At 60.3% G+C, this 15357-nt stretch overlaps 1 protein-coding gene and 3 non-coding genes across 4 annotated transcripts; 3 read left to right on the forward strand and 1 right to left on the reverse strand.

Moving 5' to 3' along the window:
* Window positions 1-1996: 1996 nt before the first annotated feature.
* On the forward strand, window positions 1997-2068 carry TRNAH-GUG (transfer RNA histidin (anticodon GUG)). The gene has a single exon. It is a non-coding gene; the product is annotated as a tRNA-His (tRNA).
* A 2245-nt stretch (window positions 2069-4313) lies between these two features.
* TRNAK-UUU (transfer RNA lysine (anticodon UUU)) lies at window positions 4314-4386 on the reverse strand. The gene has a single exon. It is a non-coding gene; the product is annotated as a tRNA-Lys (tRNA).
* Window positions 4387-5029: 643 nt separating this feature from the next.
* On the forward strand, window positions 5030-5101 carry TRNAH-GUG (transfer RNA histidin (anticodon GUG)). The gene has a single exon. It is a non-coding gene; the product is annotated as a tRNA-His (tRNA).
* Window positions 5102-7800: 2699 nt separating this feature from the next.
* Window positions 7801-15214, forward strand: LCAT (lecithin-cholesterol acyltransferase). The gene is made up of 6 exons (XM_076349520.1): window positions 7801-8018; window positions 10950-11106; window positions 11569-11684; window positions 12027-12122; window positions 12402-12626; window positions 14051-15214. Exons 1-6 carry the CDS (start codon window positions 7871-7873, stop codon window positions 14671-14673), a joined length of 1365 nt encoding a protein of 454 aa, XP_076205635.1. The 5' UTR covers window positions 7801-7870; the 3' UTR covers window positions 14674-15214.
* Window positions 15215-15357: the final 143 nt, after the last annotated feature.

A 15357-nucleotide genomic window follows, 5' to 3' on the forward strand; every position in this document is an offset into this window, starting at 1 on the left:
CGTCCAGTGCCACTCTCGGCACCCAGGAACAGGCTGGGGGAAAGGGGGTGTCAGGGGGAAACCATCCCCAGCGCCGGCCCTGCTGCCCGCACCGCAGGGGACAGAAGCTGGAGAGGCCCCCCATCACTGTCTCATCTATATTTCTATTAAATCTTGTCTCCATCTCTCTTCTGGATGGCTGTGCTCCTTCTTCTGAGCCAACGTGCGGAGCCAGGATGGGCTCTTGGTGCTGTGTGCATTTCCACGGGGCACACGTGGCGCTGGGGGCTCCAGGCTGCACAGAGATGCCCACGGGGGCTCTGGGACTCACCGTGGGGCTGATGGAGTGGGGTGAGGGACCCAATGGGCACAGGGGGGCCCTGGGGTCCGGCCAGGGCTTGGGGGCACCAGGGCTCACCCACTGCATATCCTTTGGCGCATGGAGGGATGGGGAGGAGGAGGTGCTGGGAAGGTACCCAGGGGCCACGGACCGCCCGGGACATGGAGCCGGGAGCTCTCGCCTCCACCGTGTCCTTCCCTCTCCACCAGCGCTGAGCCCAACCTGCGCTGGGGCCAGAAACAGCAAAAGCAGCTTCTGGAGTCACCAAAGCACCTTCTCAAAGGCATAAAATTGGGAGTAACGTAGAGGTGTTTCTTTCATCAATAATGAATACAAAGGTTGCGTTTTAACATAGGGATGAAGAACACGGGACCCTCAACCACCCCCCCACCTTGGCAGAGTGGGGTGTATATCGGGTGGTCCCAACACAGGGCACATAGGACCATTTTGATGTCCCTGTTTGGGCACCTGGGGTGTTTCGGGGGCCTGCAAGCATCAGCAGGGGAGAGAAAGGCAGGGGCAGGATGGTTCTGGGAGAGCAAACTCCTGGCCCTCCCCATCCTTACCAGCTGTGAGGCCGTTTCAGCATGCCCAAGGGAGGAGAAAGCCCCAACGGGGAGCAGAGGAAGAGGGGATCAGACTGGCACTGGATACTTCTCTCTCGGCCAATTTCTACCCCGAGCCATCTTGTACCACCCGTTCACGCCTCTGTGGCACAGACCCGGTCATAAAGAGGCTAAAAGGACAGAAAATCAGGTTTCCTCTCCAAACCAGCCAGGAGCAAAAAGCCTACGGGAGGAAAGGGTAGGCAGCACTGACCAACACACCCCATCAACTGGGCTACCAGAGGGCAAAAATGGGATGGGGGGAGGATTAAAAGTGTCACAGAAGCAGTTGGAGGGGTGGTTTGGGGAGAAAATCAAGGGCTGAAAGGCAGACCTCAGTGTCAGCACAAATCCTGGACACACGAGCTTGGAGGACGAGACTCCAAACCAAGGAGCCCCGCAAGGCTGAGCTCAGCCACAAGGCTCAGCCCAACCATGCTGCCTGCCCTGGGCTTCCCTGTGCCTGAGCGATGCTGCCAGGGAGGGATTTCTCTGCAGGGACCATGGCCGGGCAGGGAGGTGACAGTGGGGCACTGGGGATGTCGGATGAGGGGCCCTGGGGACATCCTGGGTTACCTGGACCCGCCTGCCCAGGGCCTTCCCACAGCATCACTCAGCTCCCCACGGAGATCCTCCTGCCATTTGTTGTATTTTAAACTGAATTGCCACAAACTTCTTGTATCATGCACTTACGATGCTATAAAGTTACTTAATTACGCACCTCTCATATAACTTGGACTTAGCTGAAACTATTATAACTCTAAATTTGCTGTATGACAGCATGATGCCCCCACTGTGTGATGCCCCCAGGGCACGATATACCCTCGACAGCACTGTCCTTTGCAGCCACCTCGGTCCCCAGGTGCCATCCCGGCATTGCCAGAGTTTTGAACAATTTAGGGCCCCATTCCAGATTGCTGAGGCTCCCAGCAGCAGCATCCAAGTCCATTTGTAGCCGCCTTCACAAAATAGTGTGGTTTTGTTCACCAGGCCGTGCAGGGTGCCCCGCGCCAGGGGAGGGGACGGTGCAGGCGCTCTCCTCCCCGTGGTCCCAGCGTGTGGCAGGACTTCTGCTGTGATCGTATAGTGGTCAGTACTCTGCGTTGTGGCCGCAGCAACCTCGGTTCGAATCCGAGTCACAGCAATGGTTTTGCAAATCGCCTGGTGCACGAAAAAGCCAGTTTGAAGACGCAAGGGAGGCACCTGCGAGGAGGTTAGTTTGCAAAGATGCTGTGCCCTAGGAGGGGGGCCACGAGCTCTGATGTGCTCTCTGCTCCGAAGAGTGACCGGACTCGCGCCTACAATGATTTCCCGACCTGTCGTCACTGCGCAGGGTCTCTCCAGTGGGGCTGCAGTGACAGCTTCCCCATGCTCTGGGAAAGCACTCCAGCTTCTCCATTTTCCAGGCAAAGCTTGAGAATTTAGAGGAAATCACCCAGCTTTCCACCTTTCCCTCACCAGTTCTGCAAAAAGGGGACCAGAAGACGACGCTGTGGCCACCCCGCAGAGCCAGAGGAGGTGGGAGGCAGCAGCTTGCTGCCCCAGGCTGGGCTCCAGAGAGCCAAGTCAACTCCCTCCTGCTCTCCAGGTAAGGTCACAGCGACCACCTGAAGAAGAAGGAAGATCAAGCTGATGAAGACCCGCTGCCGTCACTCCCAGCTCCTGGGAAAGAGGATTTTGGCCGCGGCACCTCCAGGGATGCTTTCATGGCAGAGGCAAAACCCATCCAGTGCTGAGGGATGACCCTGACACACTGTGGGTCTGGGAACCAGAGGTCTCATGGGCACCAAGAGGCAGGCTGAGGTCTCTGGGGTGCACCAGGAGGTGCTTCAGCTTGAGGAAGCGTTTTAAACTGTTGCCTTTACTCTTCAGGAGCCTTCAGACCATGGAGACACCTTGTTTGCTTGGTCTTGCTGCCCTCTCCTGACAGCTGTGCAGAACTCACTTCGGACGGCAGCTTTCAAAAATTAAATTGCAACTATCTGCGTAAGGTATCGCACAGGTTGCACTCGGGGCTCAGCTGGTGAAGAAGACACTACCCAAGCAGCAGGACTCAATTTATTCACCACTGCGGGGGTAACTGAAAGTAGCAGAGGGCTGCCAGCGCCCGGGCAGATTGACTCAGGTGTCTGCAGGGCTTGTGCATGGGAAGGGGAGAGGGAGGCTTTTTTTATGGCATAAAATAAGTTATTTTTCTTTCATACCTCATCCATAGCAAGAAACGGAGAGCAAAATTCATTATGCGTTTACCTTTAGGATTTACAGTTTATAGGGCACTACTTGCACAACTTCACACTCTTCCAATCTTCATTTACTCTTTTACTGAAAACACGTATTTCTTTACTCGGAGAAAGGTCAAAAAGCATTTTCCCTTCTAAAGATAATACAGAAGGAAGAGAAGACAAACATCTAGAGTTGTCCTTTAGCAGCAGCAGTACCTGTCCCACTTTTACACAGCTGAGAAGCAGAAACACAAGGAAATACACAATTTCTTCACCCCTCCTGGTTTTTTCCCCCCAGAAAGTCAATTTTGGGGATAAGGCCATTAAGCTTATCTGAAGATTAATGTACTGTGCTTGAGTAACTGACATATGTTCAGGTTGAAAAATGTCAAAACCCCAAAGGGGATGTTTTTCGTCCAAAATTACTCAACTTGCTGCTACAAGAGTTTCTGTTTTGCCAAAATAGCCTGAAGTGTATATAATACACGTATACAGTGCAATTCAGGGCTTGGCCGAAGCAGCGTGGTGGCCCCCCGGGTCGCTGCAGCCTCTGCTCTTACATGGTCCATCTTCCCTTAAAACGACGCGGGGCTCTGCTTCCGTTGGAGTGGGTTTGGGATGACAGGCAACAGAATCACAGACTGGTTGCGGTTGGAAGGGACCTCTGTCATCTGGTCCAACCCCCCTGCTCAAGCAGGACCACCCAGAGCTGGTTGCCCAGGACCACGTCCAGACAGCTTCTGAACACCTCCGCGGATCTTCAACCTCCACAACCTCCCTGGGCAACCTGTGCCAGTGCTCGGTCACCCTCACAGTGAAAAAGTATCTCCTGATGTTCAGACAGAGCCTCCTCCGTTCCAGTTTGTGCCCATTGCCTCTGGTCCTGGCACAGGGCACCACTGAGAAGAGCCTGGCTTCCCTCCTGGGAGAGATGCCCCAGTCCCTTCATCATCTTTGTGGAGGTCGTCACGCAGAAAAAGGAGGTGCCAGCAGGAACCCAAGCTCTGAGGAAGCTGCTTGGTTTGGGCACCTGAACGTCTGTCAGGGAGGAAGGGAGCAGGGGAGACAGTCCCCAGCTTCATCCCCATCTCAGCTGTCCCAGGAGGGACTTGTCCCAGCAAGAAGAGGTGCTGCGTCTGCCCATGGGCTCCTAAAGGATAAAGCCTTCGCCTGAACAGGGGCTTGAACCCTGGACCCTCAGATTAAAAGTCTGATGCTCTCCCAGCTGAGCTATCCAGGCTCACGTTGGGGGTTCTGGGGGATGTTCGAGACAGGCAGTGAGGACCCCGCTTCACTGCGTCACTGAAGGGACAACACGGGAACTCGCTTTGACCTCTTCCACCCCCACCCCACCCCAACGAAGCCACCACAGTGGAGGGTAGCCTCCCACGAGGAGGAGCACCACCGGGACCTCCACCCTGCCCTGGCAGGCATAAACGCCGGGTTTATCCTCTCGGGGACAGCCAAAAGCCAGAGCGACGAGGCAGAGGAGGAGGAGAGCCCGGCCAGGGCTGTGGGTGCCGATCCCAGCAGCCTGGGAAAATAATAACCCAGCGGCAGCGGGCTCTAAACGTGATTTTCCGGAGACCAGCACCCAGCGCCAGCTCCTCAACCCGCTCAGCCGCGCCGCCTGCACACGCCGGGCTCAGCACCCGGCTTCTGGGCACGGGCTGGACCGGCCTCCCACCGGGGGACTGATCCTGACACAGGGACGCGCCCCGGGAAAGTGCCAGTGCCGTAGGGATGCGCCCGCGGGGAGGGCGAGCGGGGTGCCCATCGGGGGGGGCTGTAAAACCTCCGCCGCCCCCTCACCGCTCCCCGAGGGAGGCAGGGGGGATCCGGCCGGAGGAGAGCAGCGGCGGCGCGGGGCCCCCCGCTCGGTGGCTGTGATCGTATAGTGGTCAGTACTCTGCGTTGTGGCCGCAGCAACCTCGGTTCGAATCCGAGTCACAGCAGCGCTTTTGCCACCAGCCCGGCGCTCGGAAAGGCCGGGCTGAAGACGCGAGGGAGGCGGCGGCGGCAAGGAGGTTGGTTTGCAGAGACGCCGTGCCCTGGGAGGGGGCCACGAGCTCGGATCGGCTCCTGAAGGCCACCCTTCCTTTTCTCTTGCCCTTCATCCCAGTTCTGCGGGACGGGGCCCCTCTGCTCCACGGGGAACCCACCCTGCCGGCCCGGCCCACCCACCGGTGCCCTCCAGCCCCAGGCAGACCCAACCCAACTCGCTCTTCCCTGGGAGGAAGAAGACATCTTCCCTTCAGTGGTATGACTTTTCTGAAGCCAACCCACTCAGCTGTACCTCTTCATTCCCGTCCTGGCCAAGCTGGAAGGAAAGCCTTCCTGGAACGCCTGCGTGCCTTGCTCCCTTCCTCGCAGAGCGAGAGGGGGAGGGAGGCAGCAGCTTTCTGCCCCAGAGCTCAGCTCCAGAGAAGATGCTGGGTAGGAAGGATTTGCAGCCAGATGATCAAAAGGCCACGCTCCAGGTGAGCTTGGGCTCCCCCCGCAGCATCCCTCTGCTCAGCACTGCTGCGCACTGGCCCATTGCCCCACCGGAGCGCACTGGGAAGGCTGGAGCACGCTGGGAAGGCTGGAGCAAGCCCATGAGCACTTGGGTTCTGCTCCAGCGCCATGTCTCAGCACCATTCACCCCTTCTCAAATGCTTTCCTCTGGCCTCCCCAACAAGGAGCAGCTCTTCCACTCGGCTGCAGCGTTGGGTCCGGGGGGAAAGGTCCAGCTGGACACACGGCCATGCCGTCCTGCTGACTTTCTGTTAACACATTTCAAAAATAAGAAAACCCCTAATTTCCCCCATCCATCCCGCAGCCCTTCCCTGGGCACACAGCCCTGCACATGGCCCTCGAGGCAGACCGGAGCAGGGAGAACATCTCCTCTGCCCACAGCCCCGACCCCGCGCAGGCAGCACCACTGGGCTCAACATACCAGGCTGAAAGCCAAGAGCAGCGGAGAAAACTTTTAAGGAGAAAAGTTAAATGATGCCATAATAAGCCCTGGGGTAAGTAGACACCCCCCAAGCGAGGGGCTGCCCAGCGAGGGGCTGCAGGGCAGAGAGCCTGACAAAGGCAGAGGACGGGGCAGGACTCAGAGTGAGCAGAGATTTCTTATCGCTCCTGTTCGTGCTCCCGGGGTGTCCCCCGGTTTCTGTCCTCCAAGGAGAGCATGATGGAGATGCATCCCCAGATCCTTCTTCCCCTGAGCCCCGTGTGCTCATCTGGTGCAACCGAGCTCGGCCCAAGGGTGATGCTGACCCCTGAGATGGGATGGGGAGCCCCCACACCCTGGATCCGACCTCCTCACCTCCACGGTTTGTTCAGCCCTTGCCTGCCGGGCTAGTAAGGCTTTCCTTGGGCAGAGCGAGGCTTCGGTGCACCGGGAGACTGGCTGTCAGGGAGGTGGAGTCTCCCAAGGGAGTAGGTGAGGGTTGCGTGGGCACGTGGAGCCCATTTCTGCATCCTCACACAGATTTGTAAACCCCTCCTTCCGAAATGCAGCACAGACATGCCTTCAGAGCAGGCACTGTGGCCATGCATTGCAAAAGAAGCTGAAAAAGCCCACCCAAAGCTGAGATGTCACCCTCTTCTTCCCCCTGGGGCTGGACTGTGCCCCAGGGTCCCTGGGGACCTGCCAGCAGCTCCCTATTAGTGCCCCAGGGGGGCTGAGCAGTGGGCAGGGGCTGGATAGCCGGAGGGGGACCCAGCGAGGGACCAGCTCCCCCATCCTGGGGAAGGGGCACCTGGGATCGCCCCCCTGCACTCTGGCCCCTTCCGCCCTGTGCCCCTCCAGGCGCTGCCGGCCCGGGTCACCCTGCCTTCCCCTGGGTGCCTCCCGGTGCCCGAGGCTCCCTGGTCCCTGGTGCAGGCAGGGCCACCTGGAGCTCTGCCCATGCAGGCTGGGGGCTGCGGGGGCTCCCCCCAGCTGGGGCTGGCACCAAGGGGGCACCCACGGGGACCTGGAGCCCGCAGTGACCAGGAGCTGCAGGGTCCCGGGCTGAGCGCCCGCCGGGGGGATGCAGGGGGGGGGATGCTGCATCCCCCCGGGGCCGAGCGCCTGTCAGGGGGATGCTGCATGGGGCAGCCTGGGCAGGGGGGCACGGGGCAGGGGGCACGGGGCAGGGGGCAGTGCCTGGGGTGGCACTGGGGGACGTGCTGCTGCCATGTGGCACAAGGGGCTGCCCAGATGTGTCCTCACCTGTCCCAGCCCTGCTGTCTCCCAGAGGTTTGGGGTCCGCCTGGCCACGTCGGCGTTGGCAGCACCAGCCCCCCCGCTGCCGAGGGCAGGAGGAGTGGAGAGGTGCCGTATTCACCCAGGCAGGGAGCGGGCAGGGAGCGGGCAGCCCTGGGCAGCCCCGTGGGGTTACCCCGGGAGCGTGGTGCAGGGGAAGTGCGTGGCAGCCACAACCCCAGCACACGGCGGAGGGACGCCGAGGCACCGGGAAGCTGCTAAATTTATGTGCCCCCTCCGCTGGCACCCCTGAGCAGGGCTCTCGGGGCGCGGAGAGCCCCTGGGCACCGCTGGGCTGCCTTGGCAGGACATGGCATGTCCGCAAGGCCAGTCCTTCGGCCCTCCCCGTCCCTCCTCCCCACCACGGCCAGCCCCTTGCAGCTCTCCCCTCCCCTGCAAGCCCGGGTGCCTCTTGGCTGGACCTGCGTAAAAAATATAAAAGGCTGTTTTGCTTGGAGACATCCGGAGGATCCCGGCCGAGCTTGCCATGGGGAGCAGCGGCGCCGGGGTTGCGTTGCTGACGCTGTCGCTGCTCCTGCAGCCCACATCCCAGTTCTGGCTCTTCAACGTCCTCTTTCCACCCACCACCACCCCAGAAGCTCCCCCGACCAACAGCACGCCACCCGTGGTACTTGGTAAGGTCACGCCAGCACGGGCACCACACGGGGTACGGGTGGGCACCCCCGTGCCGCGCAGCCTCCCGGAGGCGGCAGTGAGGTTGGGGTGCCGCGCTGCCGGCACCTTGGCAGCTCTTGGCTGCCGCGGCCCTTTGCAATCTGGAGCTGGAGCCACCAAGGCGGGGTGACACACGGCTCCCAGGTCCCCTCCCATCTGCCGGGCTGGGGATGCAGGGCTGGCTATGCCCGGCCGCAGCTGCCTGGAGCTGGGGGGTGCAGGCTGGGCACCCCAGAAAGCAAATGGGGCTCTAAAATCTCACAGCTGGCCCAGAGGGTGTTTTAAGGCTTGCTCGGTTTTGGGGGGGGGGGGCCTCTGCTGGCAGAACGATGGGGGCTGCAGCACACCCTCATCTGCTGTTTCCCACAGCTGCTGCTGCCGGTGCAGTGGGCCAGCATCCACCACCCCTTGGTCCCCCAAAACCTACCCCATCCCATGTCTTCTGCCGCTCCCTGGCGATGGTTAAGTCATCCTCTGCGGCTGCAGAAGGGCGTCCATCTCGCATCCCACCCGATGTCCAGCCTGCCTGGGGGATGGTGTAGAGGAGAGCGAGCCTTTGGCAGAGGTGCTCAGGGAGGTGAAAGGAGAGGTTGGGGCATCACCTCAGGGAGGTGGAGGTGGGAGGAGCAGCCACCAGCTGGTACCTCCATCCTGCACGGCTCTGCCTTCCTTTGCCCCTATGCCATCACTGGGCACGCGAGCTAGGGTTTTGCCGTGAAACCTCTGCTGAGCAGAATTGGGTTTTTTCTCCTTTTTCTTGAATCAAGCCGAGTTTCCCCTTTAAAAAGAGAAGAGAAAAAGCAGAACATCCCTGCTGCAATGCTGAGGGCTGACCCCGCAAACTCCCTTCCCAGAGGCATCAGAGAGCAGGGACAGTGTCTGGAGCCTCGGTGCCCTGGGGCAGGTTCTTCTTGACCATGCTGGTGGCCAGGAGACCCGGGTGGCCGTCACCGGGTACCTCTTCTCAGGATGGCTTGTGATGGTCCAAGCATCTCCCTATGCCCCCAGTACCAGCCTCAGCCCCTGTCCCATGCCCAGCCGGGTCCAGCTGCCCCACGTGCCGCTCGGCATCCATGCATAGCCCATCCCCCTGGGCCGGGCGTCCTGGAAACCCCCAGTGCCCTTGGGACCGCCGATAACCCCTCTGCCCCCACAGGAACTCCCTTAATAATTACCTAATGTCCTCTGGAAGGGGAGGCAGAGCTCAGGGCTGCGTGCCGGGGGCGGGGGTGCTGGCTGTGCACCCTTGGGAGCCATCAGAGCAGCTAATGGTCCCACTCTTCTCGCTGGCCGGGGAGGTCCTCTCTGCTCCCTGCCTGGGCTCTCCTACGCCAGGCTCCACTGGATGATATGATCCCCAACCAGGTGCTCTGAAGGCAGGATTAGACCCTCCCTGTATCCCTGGGGAGATGCCACAGAGGTGAGGGAGCTGTGAAGCAGGTTGAGGGAGGCAACCACTACATCCCCTTCACCTCTTGCATGGGACGAGGCGGGAGCTGGTGCCGTGGTGGGTAGGATGGGGCTAGAGCATCTCCAGGCCAAGTTGCCCTCACACCCTGCACTGCAGCTCCCCAAAACACCTGCGCCCGTGGACCCTGGGGTGCAGGGACACCTGAGGCTGGTGAGGACCAGGGGAAATGGGGGACATCCTTCTCAGGTCAAAGATGCTCCTCGCCTGCATCCTTCATCCCCCGTGCCAGGCAGCATGGCTCCCACCCCGCCATGCTTGTGGGGTCCCGCAGCCACAGCACAGCCCGGGTCCAGGTCCCAGACCAGCGCAGGGCAGGCATCTATAGGGACTTTAGGCCACAAAGCAGTTCGTGGTGTCCTTGGGGGAAGCCTTACATGGGACACATAGCAGACAGTGCCTGCAGCAGCATTGAAGGTCCACGCTGTCCCCAGCCGTGCATCACGGGCCAGTCCAGGACCCGCTGGGGCCGTGGGATTCGTCACCCAGTGCTCCCATCCCACCAGGCTCACAGCCACTGTCCTCTGCAGTCCCTTCACCTCTTGTCATCACCCTCGGGGTCAGCGCTGGCACCAGGAGCCGGCACTCGGCTCCTGCACGCCGGCTGGGAATGCTCTCCACGGCGTGTACCCACAGGCACAGGCACACATACCGGGGTGGCACCGGGATGGGTGTCCCATCCCTGCCAGGAATCCCAGAGGCAGACCAGGCGCCCCAGTGATGGTCACCCTCCATTGAGGGAGCCCCGGTCGCACGTGTCAGACTGCGAACTTGCTTAAAACCGCACTGTGTTTACCGTACGCGCTATTTGCACTGAATTCCCAGAGGATATGGTTCCGCTCGGCACCGAACCATTTCAGAGACCTTGCTCAGCCTGTAAGGAGGGTTTAAAGTTCAGGAAAACAGTGCGTGGGCCTCGGGTGCCAGCACCGGGATGACTTTCACCTCCCTGAGCACGCTGTCCATCCCCGAGCTGCCAGGGGATGCGGTAGGGCTGGGCAGCCCCGAGCAGCACCGACTCCTTCCCCCAGGCTGCAGCGAGGAGAGGAGGATGAAAATCCAGCCAGGCAGGGGGGAATAATCCGGGATGCTTCGTGCTGGCGGGGATTGGCAGGTTTGGGCCGAGGGTGGCAGCTCTGGGGGTCACCCCACGAGAAAGGCAGCTCAGGGGGTCCCTGAGGATGCGTTTTTAGTGCCGCTTCCAGGCTCACCCCGCATCTCGGCTCCGAGCGCCCTCACTCCTGCGCAGAGCAGGCTGTTCTCCAGGGATGCTGCTCCAGCGGGTCCCCAGGTATCCCCAGCCGGGCAGCCCCCAGGGAAGCCCTGCTTGGGGGGTCAGGGGAAGCGCCGGGCTGGGCAGCCCCACAGGGCCAGTGGGACGGGGTCTGTAGCTGGCTCTGCTCTCCCTCTGCGGTGCCACCAGTGCCCGGGTGTCTCGGGAACCAGCTGGAAGCAAAGTTGGACAAGCCGGACGTGGTGAACTGGATGTGCTACCGCAAAACGGAGGACTATTTCACCATCTGGCTCAACCTCAACACGTTCCTGCCAGTGGGAGTTGACTGCTGGATCGATAACACCAGGTAGCGCACACCCCCATGCCGGGAGCTCCCCGGGGAAATGACCTACCAGGGATCTCCCTCACCTCTCCTCCCCCTCGGCCACGACCTAGCACACATGGAAAACCACGGGAGCACCATGGGACTGTTTGGGAACACAGCTGGCTGGCTCCCGCTCCGAGCGCCCGTCCCTTTGCCATGTCCCTGGCACGTGCTCGTGCCAGCCAGACCGTCCTCAGCACCCACTGGAGATGCTGCCACCCTGCCCGGGGCCGCAGGGCAAGGGGACTGCCACAGCCCGCTCCATCAGAGCCTCCTGCCCCGAGATGCTGGGCGATTGGCACGGGTGCTGGCTTGGCACCAGTCCACCTCCCCATCCACACAAGACTTGGAAACTGCCACCCAGGTCCAAGCTGCCACCCAGTGATCTCCACCCCCTCCCTTGGGGATATAGTTCTTCTGCTACTTTCTGTCCTGTCCCTGCAGGGTGGTGTACAACCGAACCTCTCGGAAGATGACCAATGCCCCAGGGGTGCACATCCGCGTGCCTGGCTTCGGCAAGACCTATTCTGTGGAATACCTGGATCAGAGCAAGCTGGCAGGTGAGAGGAGGAGAGGCGCAGGGTGTCCGAGGCTCCCACGCGCTCCCTGCAAGTGGAGAGGGGTCTCCGTGTCTCCAGGGGGGACTGGTTCTGCAGAGAGCCCAGGTCACCTGGGACTGAGGGACGTTGGCCTTGGGGACACACTCCCTTCGAGTGCCAGCGGGGACCACCCCACCCTTGAGCCCAGCGCACGTGGGACGCATGGAGCCACTACCTCTGGCTGGAGCCACCAAGATACAGGGCTTACCAGAGGACATTGTGGCCGTGACCAGGACCAGGGTGGAAAAAGGTTGACAGGAGAAGACCACAGACCTAATTCCCACCTGTTCTCTCTGTCCATAGGTTACCTGCACACCCTGGTGCAGAACCTGGTCAACAACGGCTACGTGAGGGACCAGACGGTTCGGGCAGCCCCCTACGACTGGAGGGTCGGGCCCCGTAAGTTTGGGGTTTGTGGCCAGGCCACCCATGCAGGGAGGGAAGCAGGATGGCTCTCGTGGGCTGGGTGAGCCAGCTGGTGTGGAGGAACCCCCTGGACAGGGACGGCTGCCCATGGTGGTGGTCGCTCAGCCATTTGTGGTGCTCTCATGTGAATGCATGGTAGCACTTGTGGCCTCTGCGGCCACACTCCTCTCTGGTCGGGGCTCCTAGGGTCAGCCCTGGAGCCCTGTGGCCATGAGTGAGGTGGCCAAGAGCTGGTGCCCCTCTTGTCCACAGAGGAGCAGCCCGAATATTTCCAGAACCTGAAGGCACTCATCGAGGAGATGCACGATGAGTACCAGCGACGCGTCTTCCTCATTGCACACAGCATGGGCAACCTGAACATCCTCTACTTCTTGCTACAGCAGACGCAAGCCTGGAAAGATCAGTACATCGGGGGTTTCATCTCCCTGGGTGCCCCCTGGGGAGGGTCCGTCAAGCCCCTGCGTGTCCTGGCGTCCGGTGGGTGACTCCTTGTGTGCAGCCCCCTCTTTGCTTTCTTTCCCTCCTGCAGAAATGGAAGGGTGGTGGTGGGCAGGGAAAGGACACAGTGGTGGAAGAGGTGGGGGACAGACGGCCGAGGGGTCTGTGGAGGCAGCACTCGTGCTCTGGTGCTGATGCTGCTGCATCCCGCAGTGCAGAAAGCACCACGAAGGTTCCTGCCACAGCCCCGACGGCAGGAGAGCGGCCCAGGGCATGCCCTGGAGCTCGCTCTGGTTTCCATGATTGGGGCTGGTGAGTTTGCATGTATGGAAAACGGCTGTCAGAAGGGTCCACCTGCAGCCTGGCCGTCCCCCTTCCTCCACACCAGCTCTCGCCAGACAGCCTGCAGCACAGCCTGCACCATGCCCAGGGTCGACTCCTGGGCTAGGGGTGCTCCTTGAAAGCCGAAACACGCATCCTGGGCAAGAAAAGGGCTCAGCCAAAAATCTTGGGGCCAGGGAAGCAGTTTGGGGCATGCTCACCCCCTTCTCACTGCCTCCCCAGACATCTGCGCTGCCTCCACCCATGCAGGTTGCTGGACCTTCACTCCAAACCATACAGCCCTTCTGCAGCAGAGGACGTGGAGGTCACCCAAGGGACACTCATGCTCTCCTGCACCACTTCCTCGGATCTCCCCACATCTCAAAGCCCATCCCCCATAAGCTTTGCTGTCTTCAGGCTTTAATCTCCCTTCACCCAGTTCCTCTTTAGTCTCTTTTCAGCCCAGAAAACCACAATCACTTGCCTAATGCTGACAGCCCAGAATATCTACAAGTCACAAGCTGAGCCTCCAAAAATGCGTGGAATTAAAATCATGTGCTTGAAGATTTTAACATCTGCCCCCTTGCATCACCCTTAAGTCATCCCCTCATATTTTTCTCTGTTGCCACAAGGGCCAGAGACATTTTTATGGCAATCCGAGATCGTTGCATGGTCTTAGGGCTCCAGACACACCAAAAATGCTGAGGCTTGCAGGATGCATGCAGGTTGGCCACCCGTTATCAGCAGCCTCATCGGGCTCAGCTCACTCCTGTCCCTGCAGGCAGGCGTGGAGGTGCCGGGGTTGCAAGGAAAGTCCGGGACTGGGTTGGTCAAGGGCCATCACACGTCCAGGTTTATCTACACTCAGCCCCTTCTAGCAGCTAGAGATGTTATGCCAGAGAGAAGCATTTGGAAGGTTGCTCTGGATATCTGCAGCCAGAAGGGTGAGGAGAGGACGTACGGTCGTGGGCAGGGCAGGGCAGGGCTAAGCAGGGGAAGATCTGAGGTGGAACCATACCCCAGCCAGGAGACAGCTGTGAGTCACTGCTGGACGGGCTGATCCCAGCACAGCCGCCCAAGGGGCACCATTTGCGAGGGTACGTTTTGGTGCTCTTTCTGACGAGCCCCTGTTTGTCCTGCAGGTGACAATCAGGGCATCCCACTCATGTCCAACATCAAGCTGCGTGAAGAGCAGCGCATGACCACCACCAGCCCCTGGATGTTCCCAACGAGCCTGGCCTGGCCCGAGACCCACGTTTTCATCTCCACACCCTCCTACAATTACACCTACCGGGACTACCAACGCTTCTTCACCGACGTCAACTTGGAGGACGGCTGGTACATGTGGGAGGACATGAAGGACTTGCTGAAGGGCTTACCCCCTCCTGGGGTGGACACGTATTGCCTCTATGGCACAGGCTACCCCACTGTGGAGACTTACATATATGACGAGCGTTTCCCTTACGAGGACCCCGTGGACATGATTTATGGCGATGGGGACGACACCGTCAACACACGCAGTTTGGAGTTGTGCAAGCGATGGCGCGACCAGCAAAAGCAGAAGGTGTACGTCCAGGAGCTGCGAGGCGTCGACCACCTTAACATGGTCTTCAGCAACCTGACGCTCAGTTCCATCAACGAAATCCTGCTGGGGAGCCCACAGGAGCAGGGGGGGCCGGGGCAGGTGAGATCCAGCCCAGAGGCAGGGAAGGGGGGGAAGATCCTACCTGGACAGAAGGTCCTTAAGGAGCCCAAAAAGAACTGAAAGGAATGAGGGCCAGCTTCCCTCCATGCTGGTAGCCACCACAAGCTGCCATGCAGGACTTGGAGCTGAGTATGGAAGGAAAAGGAGCAAGACCGACAACTCAGGTGGATGGGCTGGCACCCACTTCCACAATGATTGGTTTTTCTTTTGGGAACGGCGATTAATTATACTTCAGAGGCTTGTCACTTCCCACTAGCGGGTGGATAATTAACCGCGCTGCCAGCTCATTAACATCACACTTGCGAATTACGGCGTACGCACAAGCCCTCGTTGCTAGCAAGCCATGTTTAGGCACTTCAGAGGCTGTGGAGCCCGCGGTGCCGTAGCCTCTGCTCACTTGGGACAGAGCAACTCGCGTAATGAGTGTGGGCTCTGACTTACCAGGGCGGTCACGGGGGTGGTCACGGGGGTGGCACGGCAGGTACGCCTTGCAAGAGCACCTCTGCCAGCCGCCAGCTTGCAGGCAGTGAGCTAGGCTCCCCGGGCCAGACCAACTCGAAATCAGCAGATTTACAAAATAATAAACACACTTTGCTTCTGAGCGCTGAGCCTGCCTCGTCCTTGCGCAGCGGGTTAGTAAAGCCAGCCGTAACCGAAAACAGAGGCGCTCACTGCCCGGCGGCACCCCAGGAGCCGGGGCTTTGGGAAAAGCCACATGCTTGACGATGCAGCCAGGGCTGGCAA

This window comes from Aptenodytes patagonicus, chromosome 11, assembly GCF_965638725.1.
Source record: "Aptenodytes patagonicus chromosome 11, bAptPat1.pri.cur, whole genome shotgun sequence".
Classification (NCBI taxonomy): Eukaryota; Metazoa; Chordata; class Aves; order Sphenisciformes; family Spheniscidae; genus Aptenodytes; species Aptenodytes patagonicus.

What these genes read in the sequence shown, in the direction of transcription:
- LCAT (XM_076349520.1), top strand. Translation starts at nt 7,871, where the DNA reads ATGGGGAGCAGCGGCGCCGGGGTTGCGTTGCTGACGCTGTCGCTGCTC. An exon ending in GGATCAGAGCAAGCTGGCAG is followed by an intron (nt 11,685 to 12,026) that starts GTGAGAGGAGGA and finishes CTCTGTCCATAG; the next exon opens with GTTACCTGCACACCCTGGTG. An exon ending in CCTGCGTGTCCTGGCGTCCG is followed by an intron (nt 12,627 to 14,050) that starts GTGGGTGACTCC and finishes TTTGTCCTGCAG; the next exon opens with GTGACAATCAGGGCATCCCA.